The 18660-nt window shown below is 38.3% G+C and overlaps 2 protein-coding genes and 1 long non-coding RNA gene across 9 annotated transcripts; 2 read left to right on the top strand and 1 right to left on the bottom strand.

Annotated features, from left to right (window-relative positions):
- The first annotated feature begins 210 nt into the window (after positions 1-210).
- LOC131327960 (receptor-like protein 34) lies at positions 211-4039 on the top strand. The gene is made up of 2 exons (XM_058361076.1): positions 211-3154; positions 3735-4039. Exon 1 carries the CDS (start codon positions 211-213, stop codon positions 3139-3141), a length of 2931 nt encoding a protein of 976 aa, XP_058217059.1. The 3' UTR covers positions 3142-3154; positions 3735-4039.
- A 3494-nt stretch (positions 4040-7533) lies between these two features.
- LOC131301145 (uncharacterized) lies at positions 7534-15287 on the top strand. 2 transcript variants are annotated; one of them, XR_009191169.1, is made up of 3 exons: positions 7534-7908; positions 11842-11962; positions 13675-15287. It is a non-coding gene; the product is annotated as an uncharacterized LOC131301145 (long non-coding RNA). The 2 variants fall into 2 exon arrangements; XR_009191170.1 differs by lacking the exon at positions 7534-7908 and adding an exon at positions 11003-11470.
- On the bottom strand, positions 8298-18285 carry LOC131301090 (amidase 1-like). 6 transcript variants are annotated; one of them, XM_058327258.1, is made up of 9 exons: positions 18008-18285; positions 16084-16236; positions 13988-14112; positions 13781-13906; positions 10836-11018; positions 10477-10624; positions 10198-10366; positions 9142-9276; positions 8298-8622 (listed from the first exon to the last, which is right to left on the bottom strand). In XM_058327258.1, the coding sequence occupies exons 1-9, from the start codon at positions 18118-18120 to the stop codon at positions 8470-8472; spliced, it is 1305 nt and encodes a 434-aa protein (XP_058183241.1). In that variant the 5' UTR covers positions 18121-18285; the 3' UTR covers positions 8298-8469. The 6 variants fall into 6 exon arrangements, with proteins under 6 accessions (XP_058183241.1, XP_058183233.1, XP_058183216.1 ...); XM_058327250.1 differs by having other exon boundaries at positions 10147-10366; positions 18008-18245; XM_058327233.1 differs by having other exon boundaries at positions 10147-10366; positions 13781-14112; positions 18008-18245.
- Between the last annotated feature and the right edge of the window lie 375 nt (positions 18286-18660).

The following is an 18660-nucleotide window of genomic DNA, read 5'->3' as shown; positions in this document are numbered from 1 at the left end:
CAACTTTGAAAAACCAATTTCAAGGTATTTTTTTTAATTGTTTTTGAAAAAAAGAAAACGAGTTCAACTTGAAAAACACTTATTCAGAAGTACTAGTTGTACACTGACTCACTTTGTATACCAGTTTATATAAAGGGATCAATGACTTCAATCTAACAATTCCATAACCAAAGACACTCATCACTTTTGCACTCTCAATCCAAAAACCAAATGGAGAGGTTGATATGGCTCTTCCTTTTTCTCTTCCATTTCTTCCTTTATCAATCTGCTTGTTCATCCCCTCTCTCTTCATCTCCTTCGTTGAATCATTCGTGTTCTCCCAATGACAGATCTTCACTGCTGCAATTTAAGCAAATGTTTATCATAGGCAGTTATGCTTCTTCCAGGTGTGATGATCTTGGTTACCTGAAGACACTATCTTGGAACGAGACTACTAATACCGATTGTTGCTCGTGGGATGGGGTCACGTGCGATGTGTCCACTGGTCACGTGACTGGGCTTGACCTTAGTTGTAGCAAACTCTATGGCACCATCCACCCGAATACCACTCTTTTCCAACTCTCACACCTCCAGCAACTCAATCTCGGATTCAATCACTTCAACTTCTCCCCCGTTTCACCCTCTTTTAGCCACTTCACGAGCTTATCGCATCTCAACCTATCCTCTTCCTTTCTCTCAGGCTCAATCCCTTCGGAAATCGCCCACCTATCCAAACTCGTTTCACTCGATCTCACTTCTTCTTGGGATGATATGTCCAAGGCTGGTATACTAAGACTTGAACCGCACAATTTCAAAGCCTTGCTCATGAACCTGACCCAACTAGAAAACCTGAAGCTTAACCTAGTAAACATATCTTCGGGTCTACCCGATTCCTTGCTGAATTTGTCTTCTCTAGCGACTCTCGACCTTGCTGGGACTAGACTCAATGGAAAACTACCCGATTTGATTGGCTATCTTGGATTTTTAAATTACCTGGATCTTTCTTCCAACGAACTCTCTGGGCCTCTTCCCGAGTCGCTTGGAAACCTCACGAGGATTACAGTACTATATGTATCAAAAAACGATTTGAACGGTCAGGTCCCGTCTACTCTCTCAAATCTTGAGCAACTCACCTATTTCAGCATTGCGGTAAACAATCTCGACGGTACAATTCCCGAATTCTTTTCTAAGCTTACAAAGTTGGAGTATTTAGATCTCGCCTTTAATAATTTCAACGGCCCATTTCCACGTTGGGTGGCCAACCTAACACAACTTGTCTTTTTAGGCATTTCGTCTAATCCACTTACCGCGGGGCCTATTCCTAATTACAACATAAGTGAATTTCGAAACCTAAAAAACTTCTTCTTATCCAATATCTCCCTCAACGGAACACTACCATCGTGGTTGTTTAGTATTCCTTCATTGCAACGGTTAGACCTTGGATATAACCAGTTGACTGGACAAATTCATGAATTCCAACATGATTCACAGTTGGAGTTCATTAACTTGAGCAACAATAAACTGCATGGTCCCATTCCGCAGTCAATCTCAAGTCTTGTGAACTTGCGCTACCTCAACCTTTCATCGAATAATCTAAGTGGTGTCGTAGAGCTACAGAAATTCAGCTCAAACCTTCAAAATCTTGATCTTTCGAAAAATAATATCTCAGTGAGCAATGGTAGTAATGCCAACGCTACCATGCCCAATCTTTCTTTGTTGAGTTTGTCCTTTTGCGATATAACCAAGTTCCCAGAATTCTTACAAAACTCAGCCCCCAATCTGGTTTTTTTGGATCTATCCAACAACAAAATTCATGGAGAGATTCCGAAGTGGGTAGAGGGGAACACTACCTGGCCCAATCTTTCTTCGGTGGATCTTTCCTTTAACAATCTTCAAGGACCACTCCGAGTTCCATCACCATCATTATCCAGCTTCCTAATCTCACACAATAAACTAACCGGAGAAATCCCTTCATCAATTTGCAATTTGAGTTCCCTACAGATTCTTGTTTTGTCGAATAACAACTTAAATGGTGTTATTCCACCCTGTTTGGGAAATGTTAGCAATCATCTCGAGGTGTTAGATCTACGGAGGAATGGCTTCCATGGGGCTATCCCAACAACATTTGCAAATGGAAGTGAATATTTGAGGAGTCTCAATCTAAATGGAAATCATTTGGAAGGACCAGTGCCGCGATCTTTGGCCAATTGTAAAAGCATGGAAGTTCTAGATCTTGGGAACAATGATCTATATGGTGCATTCCCTCACTGGCTGGAGTCTCTTCCAGAGTTGCAAGTTCTTGTCTTGAAATCAAACAGATTTCATGGTCCTATAGGCAGTTTTGGAACTAAAGCTCCTTTCCCTAAGCTTCGAATTTTCGACATTTCTCAAAATAACTTCATTGGGCTTCTACCGGAACGATATTTCCTCAATTTCAAAGCCATGATGAATGTGGATAAATCGAAAACGTCATCGGAATACATGGGAGATTTCAATTATCGAGATTCTGTGGAGTTGGTTCTGAAGGGGGTTGTAATTGAACTGGAGTATATCCTCACCGTCTTCACAACAATTGACTTGTCGTACAACAATTTCAGAGGAGAGATTCCAAGTGACATTGGAAAGCTACAAGGACTTCGGTTGCTGAATCTATCTCATAATACTCTTTCCGGTTGTCTTCCATCATTGTTACGAAACATTACAATATTGGAGTCATTAGACCTCTCTTCAAACCAACTCACTGGGAAGATTCCAAGGGAGCTAACGAGTCTGACATTTCTTGCAGTCTTAAACTTTTCGAAGAACCATCTAGTTGGTCCCATACCTCACGGAAACCAGTTTGATACGTTTCAGAATGATTCTTACATTGGAAATTCGGGATTATGCGGATTACCATTGTCAAAGAAATGTGGAGATAATGAGGCACCACCACAGCCGATATCCCCATATGATGACAACGACAGCGACTTTGCGAGTGGATTTACTTGGAGGATCGTGCTGATGGGGTATGGATGCGGATTGGTAATAGGAGTGACCATGGGATTTGTTATGTTCTTGACTGGAAGACCTAGATGGTTTACGAGAATAGTTGGAAGCGAGAAACCACGCCGGAAGGTGGTAAGAGTAAGCCAGATTGGTTGGAGAAGAAGTCATCGAAGTTAGGTGCTGTTTTCTGGTAAGTGCTTTGATGTTATGATGATTGTTTTACTAGACTGCAACGTACATATATTGCTTTTTAAATGTTTGTTTGTAATCTCGTTGCTAAGTTATTGTTATTTCAATATATTAGTTGGGTTCATATCGTTAACTTGCTAGTTACAGGATAAGTAACAGGTTCACGACAAACAAATGAGTTTTCGTTAATCATATCCGAACATTTGGTAATACAAAAAGCGACATATTTTACGTTGATAGGAAATATAGTTGGTTGGTGGTACTCTTTTTCTTTGTTCATGCATGCTATAATCAATTTGACAATATAGTTGGTTGGTGGTACTCTTTTTCCTAGCAGTTCATGAGACCATCTTTTTTCTGTTTCTTGCTAGATTATTGGATGACTCGACGCTTAATAAGTTGGAAGTTCTTGGTGTTAAGGGTATGGATTTGTTTCACATATTTTTGGCAGAATTGAGATATATATGTGACCAAACGAACCAGTCCAAACCAACAATGGAGAGACAAAGTTGAAAGTACTGATTCTCTAATGGTGTTTAATGGTAATGTTTAATGTTTTTTCTTGTTCTAAAAATTTTCAGGAACAATAAGTGGGATGGCTACAACCAGTACTTCAATAATGTCTCTCGCCGGGCACACTGTGTTAGAAATTCAGTTAGAAGTTGGAAAGGCCTTTTCTCCTTGGGTTATGGCCAACTCTAGTGAGTTTGTGTTTACTGTACCCTGTTCTGGCCCAGTTGTAGTTCAACTGGGATTGTGTCTCTGTAATTTTTGTTGAAAAAAAATAAATTGTACATGTAATTTAGGACCTGAACAAATTTGAATCTTAACAAATTTCAACTTTGGAGAATGATGAATGAAATATCACCAGTAGAATTTTCAGTAATCCTACAGAAAAATTGAGTCAACGGTTCAGGTGACCTTGCATGCCATCTTCCGGCTCCACCCGAAAAATGCTATAGGCATCGACCGTCATGCAGGGTTCACTCCAGGTTTTGTACGGATGATCCGAGCCGTTCATTAATTTTGTAAAATAATGTTTTGAAGATCAATTTGATACTTGTAGATGCATAAATTCAATAGAGCATTTACACGTATCGAATTGAGCTGACTTTTCGTGGGCCTTTCACAAATTTTTTTTAAATTATTGAACGGCTCGGATCACCTTTGGTCGGTGCCCATAGAAGGGTTTGGCTCCACCCATGGCCTTATAAATATTCTGCAAACAATTAGGCATATTAAATGCAACCATCTATTTCTTTCAAATAAATTGATAGGACTTAATTGGCATCAACTAACCGGTAAAGTCCGGAATCGTTCTGAAGATGTTCAAAATGACTTGTATCAAAGTCATTTTCAATTAAAAAATAAATAAATAATCTTTTTCGCCTAGTAAGAATTCTGTGTCCAAAAAAAAAAAAAAAACTACTTAAATTCTAACTAGAGGACCTGTTGTGATGCATAAATGAGCACCATCTCCAATCCGTAATAGTCGTGCCAAAAATCACTCTGATCCGAGATAGGGTAGCGACACGAACGATACATGATTGATTACCTTGAAGTTTTGTCTGAAATATATTCACAATAGTCTTTAAGTTTTTTCAAGACAAACATGGTTGGTTCATGCCTATACTAGTATCTAATTAGTGCGATTTTATACACTTGTGCGACAAACCAAACAAAATGAACGGCTTGAATAACTTTTTCGGATCAAGAATAGGGTACATTTGTGCGTCGCAATAGTGCAGCTACTAAGAAAAGACCCAGGTCTACTCACAAAAACCTAATTTAGTAATTCATTACTTGACTCTGGTCTATTCCAGTTGTTCACAGCTGCTTGGTTGAATCCAATTTCCAACAAAGTCAAACGGTATTGGGAAAATAATTCACAAAACAGAGACGTCCAAAGAATAAGAAAAAATTCACAAAACAGAGACATCCAAAAAGCTTGTTCATGTGGATGATGCATACAGTGTCAACAACTTTTTGACTTACGAGGAAGAGACTAGAAGACAGTAATTATTCATTTTTTCGGGAGCAAGCCACATGGTGCTTCGTACAATTTAAGAAGGAGCAAGCCACATGGTGCTTCGTACGATTTAAGAACCACATGTTTTATGTGGGGTTCATACACTTAATCGTTGACTCCATAAGTGTGTGGTTGTGAAGCACCAAGTGATGGTGCTTCCGGACTACTGACTAACTTTACCTAGAAGACCATCATTTTCAAATTTCTTGATTTCTGAACCAGTAATGGTAATGCAACATGAATTACTTTTGTTACGAATGATGAATTTTATTTGTCAGAAGAAAATTAAATTGTATCAGAGCATAATTGTCCACTTCTCTAATAACAAACTAACGAATTATCTGTGCCTTTGGCTCTCCAAAAAATTAATTCAAACAACGTCAAATAACACATATTATATATGTATCATGTTGCATAATACAACCACTAATTTAGACTATGTTGATCCATGGATCCGGAAAATACAATTGGGAAATTTGAGAAAAGAAGTTGGAAGGGACACAGTTACACGGCTCTTAAAAGGAGCATACGGTATGCACTTTTGTACCTAGAGGCTGGAGCCACAAAATTGATATTTCACCACAAACAAATTATAATCCAACACCATAAAATTCGAGTTAGACCACAAAAGTAATAAGTTTTGTGCCATTTTTTTTGAGCTATGCCATTTTTTGAACCACAAAATTTGTTAGTTGGACCACTAAAAACTCATAAATTGGACTACAAAAATTGAAAAATGGACCAAAAACATTTGTATGTAAGACCATAAAAGTTCAGATAAATTCATATGTTGAACCACTAAATTTCATATATTGAAGCACCAAAAGAATTCATACATCGGGCGACAAATATTTATATCATGTTGGAATTCCAAAAATATTTAATGAATATTAAATGTTTTTGTTGGTGAATAGGTTTAAACAAAAAGCTGTGTCTATTCAATTCAAATGAACAAATAGTACCAAACCAAATGGAGCGATTCTTAGGGTCAAGTGAATAAAGACGACTAGTGGAATAGACATAACACAATCAATCGGTCTCTCTCACTATAACCTTTTTTCCTTATTCTCATTTTTGCCAGCTTGAAAAGTCCGAAGGTGTTCTGGTTCTTCATTATGGGTGCATAATACAGTTGGAAAAATAGTCAATCGGGACTGGGCTTCATTGGATTAATTCTGGAGGCAAATTCGCTGTTAACTCGATGCATGCACACCAAATTCAGTTGAATGGGTCGGAGCGAATATCGTTTTAAGGAAAGCTCTGACGTGCCTTGAAGCGACCATTTATTTCCTCTATTTTTATCCACTTCCATCAAATATACAGAATTTGCACCAAGATACCATACATCCCATATAATGAGTATATTGAAGCATTTTCCAGTGCATAGAAATCATCAAAAAAACCAAGTAGAGGAAATATTGGGTATGAGGTTAAGTGTATATATCGAATAGAGGAAGTGTATGGCCTAATTTTTTCCTGACACTTTAAACTTTTTGGTTGTTTTCTTATAATCGGAAAAGTATAATCGAGAAAGGCCGTCAACCTATGAACTTTTGTACTTTTTAAATTCTTCTCTTCGAGGTGAACAATCATTTGATGTAAAGATTGACCAAAATCTAGTAAAAATTAGTCAGACATAACAACAAAAAATAACATGCTAAAAAGTCAGAAAAAAGTTAGAAGTTAAATTGGAAATCTAAAAGTCCAGCCCAAACACCACGGCATGCATTTCTTTTTCTTGATAGGCACGGCAAGCATTTCTCTCCCATGTGGAAAAAAAAATGTACTTCTATCTTTGTCTGACTTTTGTGGCCTTTACTTTTAGAGAATATAAATGCATGATGTAGAAGTTCAATTGTAAGTTTTACTTTACTCCAAACACCACGGTATGCATTTCTCTCCTTCCATGAAAGAAAAAAAAATACTTATTTATTGTCTGACTTTTGTAAGAAAGTGTAACATTGTATACCATATTTGCTTATTATGAGATTAATTTTGTTGCATTTAATTGCGTGTTTCCTTAAAAAATTAAGTTCTCGAAAAATCTAGTGAGCGAAAGTTGACCCGAATAGATACCTTAATATCAAAAAAGAAGAAGAGTTATCCAACAAGCAATATTGAAGGGATGGAGTACTATTTAGTGTGTCCGCTTCACAGAAAGCATTTCTATATAAAGTATTTTGTCGAAAAATAAATTGAAACTTTTTTCTACGTTTTTGTAGATAATACTGAGTTCTTTCAATTTGTAGATAAAAATTTTGAAATCTTCTTGCCAAAACACAGTATTTTATGGGGCTATTGACGGGCCCGTACCAAAAACAATAGTCCATTGGGCCTCCAGGTCCAACCCAACTTCTGGAATTTCCCACCAAGGCAAGCACGGTAATTCCTACCGAAATTACCCCTGCCAGACTTCCCCTCCTAAATTTCACAGACCCCGCCTCCCAAATCATCGCCGACTCCACCCGCCTTGAGATCACCTCCGCCGGCGCCGCCATCCCCAGCAAGCCTCCGCCGCACGAGTCAAGGCCGTTGAGCTAGAACCACCGTTCATTCACCATTCCAGGTGTCCACACAGACAAGGCCGTCGCCCCGAACACGCCTAGCCCTAGTCTGGTTTTCCTCAAAAACCCTAGCTCTGTTTGCCCCGAACACGCCTCTCGCAACCGTCTCTGGTGCGTGTTCTGTGATTCCGACGTTGTTGAGACCTCCAGCTCTTTCGCATGGTACGTCGGTCTCCGCAAATCCTTCCGTTTTGTTGCTCGAAATCGTAGTGAAAAGTGAAGAATTATTGATTATTGAGAATTTTGATATAAATGCAGTTATTATGCTTTCTTTGTTGAGACTTAGAATAATTGTGTTTGTTTGGGCTGTTTTTCTGTGCAAGAGACTTGTTGAAGCTCAATTTGGTTCCGGAGTAATGTCAATTTAACATACTTAGAGCAACTCTGGTCGTGTTAGCAGAAGTCTTTTTATGATGGTCTACAGTTCCAGTTTTCCATTTATTTCACTACTTCGAAAAACTAGTGAAATTCTTGAGTTTGAAAGTTAGTGAAATTCACTAGGTAAAATCTGCACCCAATAAAATTTAGTGGAATTTGAAATCCAGCAAAAATTTGTAAAATTTGAAAACCAGTAAAATTTGAAATTAGTGAAATTTGAGAAGTAGTGAATTTTAAGAGTCAAGACTAGGTCATATACATGTACGGTCGTGAAATGTAATAATGCACCAAAGCTTATATTTATTCGAATAAGAAATAGAGATTTACATTAACAAGTTAAGAACTTCAGTAACTCAGTTCTTGAGCGATGTCAATTTGTTCCCTGAGAGTTCCATAAAGCGTCTCAACAAGATTCAGCAAGAACCCATCAGATCCATGTTTCGCTAACAAGGAAACTGATATAGGAAGATTGTCATACGTTCCAAGTGGTATGCTCACCTGTGAAATTGACCAACTTCAAAAATACTATTTTGGTAATCAACAAGGTAAATATTACTAAGTTCATATGTCACACACATGCACTTTTATGTCTCTGTCAAAAATACTACTATTTTGGTAATCAAGAAGCTAAATATTGAGTTAATATGCCACATGGACTCTTTTGTATGCATGTCAGAATTACTATTTTGGTAATCAAAAAGCTAAATAACAAGTTCATGTGTGATGTGTCACATAGATGCACATTTGTGTGTGTGTGTGTATGACCGGGAAATGCTTAATCCAAATAATTTTTTATAAATGCAGATAGGAACGGCTACTTGAAAAATTGTTTGGATAAAGCACTTTCCGGACATATTTTGAGCTAATTTCTAGCAAATACCCTTAAAAACATGTTTTAAACAAGTTGAACGGTTTAGATCATCGAAGTATGACCCAAAAATGGGAGCTCCTTATATAACTTATATAACGGAGAGAGAGAGAGAGAGAGAGAGAGAGAGAGAGAGAGAGAGAGAGAACCTGGCAGAAGCTAGACATTCCAGCAATAGACAACAAGCTAAAAGCTCTGAAACGAAATGTTTCCAATGTAGGTGGCTCTGTTTGCAATTTTGGTGGAAGCCCTGGAACTGTGGGGATTGCTAGGATACCGTGGTCCTACATAATTAACATGAATGAATAGTACGGGTAAGAATGGTAAATAAGTTATCAGTAATATGTTGTCTTCTTGCTTAATTCAAGCTTCTTGTCATTTATCCCAAGAAGATCATTCGTAAGCCCAGAAACTAAAACAAGACTGAATAAGAGTTGAAGCTCCAAAGGAGAATTCAGAATTTATTTGTGTGGATTTATGACCACATCCACCGTAGGTCTCGGCTATTTCTTCGTTTGTATGTACTAGAATATTAATTTTGGCATAGTAGACGAAACATTCATCAATATGTAGACCTACCCATATGCATCTAAGAAGCACGTGTACAGGGGTACTGGTACGATACAACTAAACCTAAAAAATAGGGAATGGATACTGTTGGGTACAACTATAACAAATATGTTTTTTTAATTTAGAGCAATAATTTACGCGTAATAAATGCGCTTCAAATAAAGGTAATAGCTAAATGACTTGGGAAAATGCAACATCAAATAATAGTTTAATGTCAAACTTAAGGTACAAATCAAAATTTAATGTCATTATACAAAAGAACCAACCAAAATCTTTATCCTACAATCATGTTGAGCATAGAAAAAGTAAGTCGTTATCAACTTAGCTTCATCTCTATATTGGGTATGGCATGATATATAGGACACTTCTAAGGTAAAGCAAAAGTCAAAGAGAAAAGTTTTGGTATGTTTCTCTTATATCTAGTACGGATTTAGAAGTACCATGCAAATTACTGGTACCCGATGCGTTACGGGTACGAGTACAACGGGGTTTTAGAAGTACATGTGCTTCATAGATATGCATAATTGAAGCTGAGCAATTTTGGATGACTCAAAGGATATACAAGGATGGAACTATCACTTTACCGAAGTTACATGGCTTTTGAGATAACAAGGAGAGAAGGAGATAGAGAATACCCCTAAGAGAGCAGTGAGAGCAGCACGCAGTTCAGTCTTCACTGAGTGGCAGACATCGAGATTTTCATCTGTTGACCTCACGGCTGCCCACACTCTTTCCGATATACCAGGACCCAAATCAGGTTTGATTGTACTAACCCACTCACCATGATTATTCTTGAATTCGGACCTATAAAGGCAATTGACGGAGGAGTAAACACACAATGAAAAACGGTCTTATTCAAGTCAGAATAAGAAACAAAAGATCGATCCCAAATAAGACTACGTCATAAGGTTCACCTTTCAAGCCGCCTATAGGCACTTGAGAGAGCAGCCAAGGGCGCAACATTATATTCTTGATTCTCCAGTCTGTCGCCCTTGAAATGCTTCAAAGTCGGAACTTTGTCTTTAACATAGTCCCCAAGGCACGCATACTTTACAATGTGACCTGCATCACCAAATTGGTGATGTAAATCAAAGCAGAATGCAATTAATAGTGATGAAGACTTGTCGAACAGTTGTTCATTGCATCCATGCACAAGTGAGATTTGCTTTATCAATCAAAGCCCATTAGGAAACAACATGGAACCTATGCCCTTGGCAGCTAGAGTAAAACTACAAACACCGACGATTTGTACACATTTTGCCTACGTACGTACCACCAAATAGCTTCTCCACCGATTTAACAAGGACTGAAGTTACTCGATGGTTTGGGATGCTTAGAAGTGGGAAACAATCTTCTGCAATAGTGATGTGAGTAGGTTTCACAGGTTCCACCTCAGGCAACTGCAATAATACCCGTCCGACTCGGTTCAGGATGTCAGCATCCCTAGCAAACCACCCTGAATAACAAGTGCTCGACTATGAATTATGTACTGATTAAAAAAGTACTAGAGGTTACCAATAGCATCTTCACAAGTACTGTAAACCAATCAGACAATAAACAGAATGGAATGGACACAAGAGTGCCACAAAATCTTAACATTGGCATGGACACAACAGCCTAGCTATTATAATGATTTTCTCGTACTTCCTGTCCAGATTGGGAGTCATTCTCATTCAAAATAACAATGCATCTACACTAATGAATTTTTGTGATAAATGGTGTTGCTTAACAAAGTCACAGGTTTGGATTCAATGGTCTGACAAATGGCTATCATGGTAGATTTTACAACGGATTGAGAATGTTCTTTACACGTCACTACGAGAAAAACGGGAACTAACGGCATTCTGGAAATGGCGTTAACAACAACGCCATTAGATGTTTGACTTATTGGTGTTGCAAAAGCTTCAGGTAAGTTTCCTACTACATTACACCAGTCACTAACGGAGGTTTCCTACTACATAACGCCAGTCACTAACGGAGGACACGCGTAAACCCATTTCATCCTTCAAACAGAACCTCAACCCCACTCCTCCCTCCCGATCGAGAACTCTGAACTTCACTCCTCCCTCTCTCGATCGAGAAATCTGAAGATCGAGAGGTTTTCATCGAGAGGTTTGAATTGCAGAGATTTTCATTTTTTTTATTGGAAATCAAACTCAGATCTCACGTTTTTATTCGAATCTCTCTTCGGTGAAAATCGAACTAGGTTTTTTGCAGTCTATCTTTTTCTTTCAAACCCTAATTTCAATAACTTCTCACGTGTTTTTCTCGTTCATCAGGAATCTCTTTCGTCTGGAAGATGTAGATGCAATTGAAACTCAGACCAAAGCTTTTACTTCTCGTTCATCAGGAAAGTTTGAAGTGCTACAGGTTTAGAGCTTCACAGTCGACCATTTCCTGGTGAGTTCTGAATCGATTATGGTCATCGTTTGAACTTTCTTCGTTGCAGTGGTAGTTGAGAACTAGGGCTTTTGGAGACACCTGGTTGAACGATGTGGGGGGTAGATTTTGGATTAAACCTTAGCTTTTCATGATTCAACCCTGTTTGATTTTTGGAGAATGAGATCGATTTTTAGAGGATTCAGGTCCACATGTTTGATTTGTTTGTTTATTTTTGTGTGATGTGAAGTCAAGTTGTTTGATATTGCGATGCTTGTTTTTTCGTGTGCAAAAAAAATAAATAAATAACAGTTGACAAACACAAATGGATAAAGGGTGGATAAGTCTTCCTAGGTTGCATCCAGCATATATTCAAGGAGTGAAGGATTTTGTAAAGTAAGCATGTGGAATCAATCCGAATTCGAATGAAATCATGTGTCCGTGTAAGAAGTGCACGAATGTCAAATTAGTAAAAAATGAGGTACTAGGTGGACATTTAATGATATATAGATGGGTTTTTACCTAGTTACACGTGTTGGATCTTTCATGGCGAATTTGTAGCATCTCCTGTAGCTCGTACTGAGGATAAAGGGCAGAGTGACTCATACGAGGGTGATGAAATGCATGAACTGCATTATGATGCCTTTGGAATTTCCCCCATTTGTTCGTCCCACAGAGGACACAACAGGTTCTAGTAGTAACTAAGGTCCAGATGAGAAAACAAAAAAAATTCTTTAGTTTCTTGAAGGAAGCTGAAAGAGAGTTGTATCCAGGGTGTTCAAAGTTTTCAACCTTGTCATTCATTGTTCGGCAAAAAGAAGCATCATATTAGGGATTAAGACACGCTACGTTTGTAAAATTTTAGTTGTTTTTTTTCCTTTGTAAACTGGTCTAGCGAGACATGTGAGTTTGAGAGTAATTCTAATTGTAATATCAGGGATTAAGGGTCATGCTTGAAAGACATTTGAGTTTTTCTGACATTGTGTTTTGTTGCTAACATTGTTGGCCTTTGGGAAGTGAAAAGGAAAACACATCCTTTCAGTTGAGTTTGGTTTTAAATTTTTTTTTTTTTTTGAACATTTACTTGAAGCTTTTAAAATGGGAATTGATGGTTAAATATAATGGAGTTCTAATTTCAAATATTTAGAATTGGAATTGCTGGGTAAAACTTTACTGGGCTATAAATAATGGAGTTCTAACATTGTTTGGGAGCATGACGTTGGGCCTAGATTTTGTGGGCTTTTAAAAACTTGATTCCGGCGTTTTTTGAGAAAACGTTGGCATAACATGTCATAATGACGTCATCGTAATGGGACGGACACCAAACGTTAATGGCTGAACCTTTTAAATGGAATTTCTAAAAGCGCCGGCAGAACTTCTGCCTTGATGTTTTTTAAGCACCGGAAACATACGGCGACGGCCGCGTCCCCGACGTTTGGTGTAAAATGCCGCCAAATTTGCCAAACATTTGGCGGCGTTTATTGGCACATTTGGCGGCGTTTAACGGGCCTCTAACGGCCTTTTTCAAGCGCCGGCAAACCTATTATTCCTTGTAGTGCATTAGTTTACTGTTGTGGGAAAAGTCTGAGAGAAGTTTGCTTCTTGGGTCAAAGGCTCGAAACATATTTGCATTTACCACATCATATTTCCTGCATTTTTGGCATTTTCCACGTTCAGGTTTTTGTGTCACTATATAAAACTAATTGCATAACACACATAGTTGAATGTCTCAGGAGAGCTACTTCCTCCAGCCACAGGCTTCTAGGGCTATCTTGTTACGAGTCCCTGCAAGATAAGGCCAAAAAGCTTTTGTGGTATTCAATGCATATGCTTCCTTACCGACAGTGTCGAGACTTTGTGCCAAAGGGATGACCCCAGTGGTTGATACAACACCATGAGAAGGCCGAAACCCTAAAATCCCACAGTACGATGCCGGAACTCTTACACTTCCTCCAGTATCGGTGCCTGTGACAAAGGAAACCTTTTGATCCAACTTATGAAGCATAAGTAGAAAAACAACAAGCTTATAATAAAGGCACAACTCACCCAAGGAGAAATCTACCAGCATTCCAGCAACTGCAACGGCTGATCCACTTGAAGATCCTCCAGGTAACCGATCTGGTGAACAGATATTTTTTGGCGTCCCATAATGCTTGTTTTCTCCATTTATACTGCCCCAAAACATGTATTTCAGTTAGAGTTTTACAATCAGAAGAGAACTCTAAAGATCCTTGTGTCAAAAACTTATTTAAGAAGATGCTGAAGACAAGATATCTTTAACCAACTTTGAAACTTGGCTAATGAAGTGTCTTGGGTGATGAGGAAATTGCTGAATCTGAGAGGTTTATGCCAGGGCTGGATCAAGTATATTATTGGAAATGGAGAGGATGCTTTCCTTTGGACTGATAATTGGCATCCTTTGGGAGCCTTATACCAGACTTTTGGAGAAGATGTGGTGGTTAATAGGGGGAATGCTTTAAAGGCTTTATACTATGGTTCAAGGCTGTTGGAAGTGGCCAAGACAAATGAGTAGAACAATTCTCCAGATCATGCTTCACACTCCTGCAGGTTTTCTCCCGAATCCTACTCTATGTGATAGGGTTGTGTGGACCTTATCTGCTGATGGGCTTTTCTCTGAGAAGACAGCTTGGGAGGCTTGTAGACATAGAAACCCTTTTCAACCCTGGCATGGCATTAGCTGGTTTACTCAAGGGGTTCCTAGATGGAGTTTTATTGCATGGCTTGCTGTTTGGGGTAGACTAGCAACTAAAGATAGATTGGGGAGCTGGGGTTTGGCTATTACTCCACAGTGTGTGCTCTGTGGGGATGCGGTTGAGTCCCTTGCCCATCTCTTTTTTGAATGTTCTTTTGCCTCTGAAGTGTAGAAACAAGTTTTGGTAAGGAATGGCCTGGTTCGGAATGTTTTGCCTTTGTCTCAAGAGCTTGATTGGGCTGTGCAGAATAGAAGTGCGAAAGGTTTGAGAAATGCAGTTTACAAACTCTCTCTAGTTGCTATCATCTATAGCTTTGTGGGGAGAGCGTAATTTGAGAGTTTTCAGCAAAAGAGCCGTGGTGTGGCTGATCTTGCTGGGGTTATTTTTGATGGTGTCAGGGCAAAGTTGAGCTCTTGGTCTTCAGTAAAGTTCACTGCATGCAATAGGCGGGTTTGCGATGATTGGCTTTTGGATTCTCGTATTTTTGGTGTAAACAATTGTTAGATAGGTTACCTTTCTTTGTCTTTTGACATTGAGCTGAGCTTTGTTCTGTTTTTCCTGGGGTATGCCCCTGTGGATTGTAGCTTCTTTGCGTGTTTGGTATAAATGAATTTACTTACCAAAAAAAGAAACTGGTGTATCAATGCAGGATTACATTCGATGGATTGTCATTTTGCCTAGAGGCGACATGATTCGATAAAATTTCTATTTAATTATGACCAGGGTTTCCAAATGCCTTAAGTAATTGGCATTATGTATTTATTATCTTCTCTTCTGCCGCTAATTGGAAGTGCTTGCAAAAATAATCCAGCAAAAAACTATTGCATATGGAGTTGAAAACCATCTAGAATGAACTGTTCTACTTTCTTCATCTCTTCATTTCTCGAGATATTAGCGAAAACACAGCCCTGAACACTTGGGAGGACCTCGCTTGTAAGAAGGGATACGATGGATGCGGTATCGATATATCCAGTAATCTGCTCTTTCAAGCTAAAGATGCAATCCTAGCAACCATCAGTGAGAGTCATTACAACAATATCGAGATACACATTGACATTGTTTCCCAACTTGCATATACCATTTCTTAGTTAGTAATTGCATGTTCCGAAAATTGACTGAAACAGTGACCCAATGTGTGTATATATATATATATATATATATATATATATATATATATATATATATATGTATATATGGAGAGAGAGATGTGCACATAAATTGTTTTGGGTCTTTAGGCCAGCCATTTATGATGCCTTTCGGCTTTGATTTGGGTCATTCTAGTCATCAACTGGAATTGCCTGTTAGCTTGAGAGAGTCATAATTACAACAATATCGAGATACGCATTTTTGTCGTCCTAAACCCCCTTCCAACAAGATCAAACAACTTAATTAAGTAGAAGAACAGTGTGATTAAAGTTTAAACCCAACCTGTATGCCATTTCATCCATGACAGTTCTACCCATACATGTAGCACCTCCACTTAACATAGCCAAAACAGCGGGAGCTGTTGTCGTAGCAGCCGAATGAGTCCGTGCCCAATCAGGATTTCCAAACCCAGTAACGTATCCCTCCATGTCAAATCTGCATAGATGTTTTACTCTGATTAAAACGAAATTAAAAAAAAAAACACCCACGAACACATATGCTAAAATGTAAATAAATATTAGAGCCCAATGACCAACATTGACCCATCTACCTATCTTGTTATGTATCTACCTGCTTACCCAGAAAATGATTGGCCTATCCGTTTGGGAAGATATAAATTAAACAGTTATCAGATAAGTTTATTGATGTAACTTTTATAGTAAACAATGGCTATATTTGACTTGAAATTGGATTACAAATATATCCCATGGGACAGCATATCTGGCGTTGAGTGTAACAATTGGTGCAGGGATGATCTATTTCACAAAGATGAGATACGATACTGTATTAATAATTCCCTCACTATTAATCTTATGTGATTACTCATCCTTTTATGTATCCTGATTCATAATTTGGCCAATAAAACTGTCCAAAGGGGGACAGTGGCTGTTATTGTTTTACTACGAGTTTAGGCTCACTTGTAAAAAGTAAATGGATCATCTCCGGTCCCTTTGAGGACTAGAAGGTCTTTTCCGGCCCAATTCAATTGATGGGGACCATTACGAACAATAGAAACGCCAAAATCGATGTTGATTGGAAATGGTTTGATATCTTTTCGAAACACAGATATCTTGAGAAACATGAGATTCGTTGCCGTGCTGTTTATCTGAAGATAAATTTATTCATAAAACATTACAAACGATATCCAACGTTGTGATTTTTCGCTTGGATAATGTGCTCGATGAGGTCTCAAAAGTAAATGGTCCCAATAATCAAAGTGGGTTCTGAAAGGGCCTGAAAATGGGCTGGATAGAACTGCCCAGTCCTTCAAGGGGACTCACGAAGATTCAATTCCTATTTAAAAAAACAAAGCACGAAGATTTTTTTTTGTCTTTTGACTTTGAGCCACAAAAGTAAGAGACAAAATGAACTCATGTGGTCCCTCATGTACGTGAAATGGAACTCGTCCCACAATTCTATTTGACAATCCCAAGTATTTATTTTGTAGCCCTCAATTTGCCTATCATTCATGCGAAAAATTCAACATAATCGGATACAGATGAAGGCTTCGCTAAATCATATTAGCCTGAATAGAAATGAACGGTTATACAAATATGGTAAGTTTCGATACATGTCGATGTCCAATTGACTTGATTTTTTGAATGGAGGAGAAGTCTATCAAGTTTAACGAGATGGATGGATGGGATAAGTCATATTGTACCGTAGGCCTGTCAATAGACCGGATTCGATCCGAATCCGACAAATCCGAATCTGATAAGACTCGAATCCGATCCGAATCCTAAAATACTCGAATCCGATAGTGGTAATCCGAATCTGAAAAATCAGATCCGATCTGAAAACTTTTTTACTTCAAAAATTTTAGCAAAAGAATTTTTTTACAATTTTTTTAAAAAAAAAAACTTATTTTCAAAAAAAAATTAAAATAAAAAATACGAGTTTAAAATAAAAATACAACTTCCTAAACATTTTTTTTCATAATAAAAAATTTACAGTTTTTTTTAAATTAAAAAAAATAAAGCTCGGATCAGATTGATAACGGATTTAATCCGATCCAATCTGTATTTGGATTACCGGATTCGGATTATCGGATCGACGTTATCGGATCCGGTCCATTAACAAGCCTATTGTACCGTGGTAGCACAAAACATGATAAGCACATCTTGTTTTTCCAAGAATTCAGGAGTCGTTATGAGATGAGGAACTGACTGACTGAGTAGAGTCTCGGAGCTGAGGAAAGGGGACTTACATGTCTTTGACAGCAAAGGTGAGGCCCTTTAAGGGAAGTTCCTGATCAGGGGAAGAGCTTGGTTGTATAATGAATTTCTCCGTGAAAGCTCCATAATCCGATTCGCCCGCCATTCTCTTTTCTTTCTCTCTCTCTCTCTCACTCTCAGCACATCTTTTCTTTCTCTCTCTCTCTCTCACTCTCAGCACATCCACGATTCATAGTGGGGGAAGATGGGTTGGATAAAGTTGAACAATCCATGGAGAACCGTATAATCTTTCAAAATATCTTACGCTCCCGCTTAATTCCCTCACTGCCCTTGTGCTCTCATTAATCTTTTCAAAATATCTTATGCTCCCGCTTAATTCCCTCACTGCCCTTGTGCTCTCATTAATCTTCGCTCTTGTGAATTTTAGTAGATTGAGATATGTTTCAAAGACGTTTTTACACTTATGTTTTGCGCTCGCGCTTCCACTCATGCACACAAAATATATGACTTAGTAAGAACGAGTAGCCCCACACCCACGGATTAGGATGTTCGCGTGGGACTATTCCCAACTACTGTGGGCGGCTACCAAATTGGGAGTTTCCACCAATTTTTGACTAGCGTAGTATCATACTAGTATTTCTTTTGCAGAAAGTTTGTCTACACAAACATTTCATGCACAGATAGT

Source organism: Rhododendron vialii, chromosome 1a (assembly GCF_030253575.1).
Source record: "Rhododendron vialii isolate Sample 1 chromosome 1a, ASM3025357v1".
Classification (NCBI taxonomy): domain Eukaryota; kingdom Viridiplantae; phylum Streptophyta; class Magnoliopsida; order Ericales; family Ericaceae; genus Rhododendron; species Rhododendron vialii.
This window is presented reverse-complemented; position numbering and strand designations above follow the sequence as displayed.

What these genes read in the sequence shown, in the direction of transcription:
- LOC131301090 (XM_058327233.1), bottom strand. Translation starts at nt 18,120, where the DNA reads ATGGCGGGCGAATCGGATTATGGAGCTTTCACGGAGAAATTCATTATA. An exon ending in GGTGGAGAAGCTATTTGGTG is followed by an intron (nt 10,625 to 10,835) that starts GTACGTACGTAG and finishes TTGGTGATGCAG; the next exon opens with GTCACATTGTAAAGTATGCG. An exon ending in GCCTATAGGCGGCTTGAAAG is followed by an intron (nt 10,367 to 10,476) that starts GTGAACCTTATG and finishes TTGCCTTTATAG; the next exon opens with GTCCGAATTCAAGAATAATC.
- LOC131327960 (XM_058361076.1), top strand. Translation starts at nt 211, where the DNA reads ATGGAGAGGTTGATATGGCTCTTCCTTTTTCTCTTCCATTTCTTCCTT.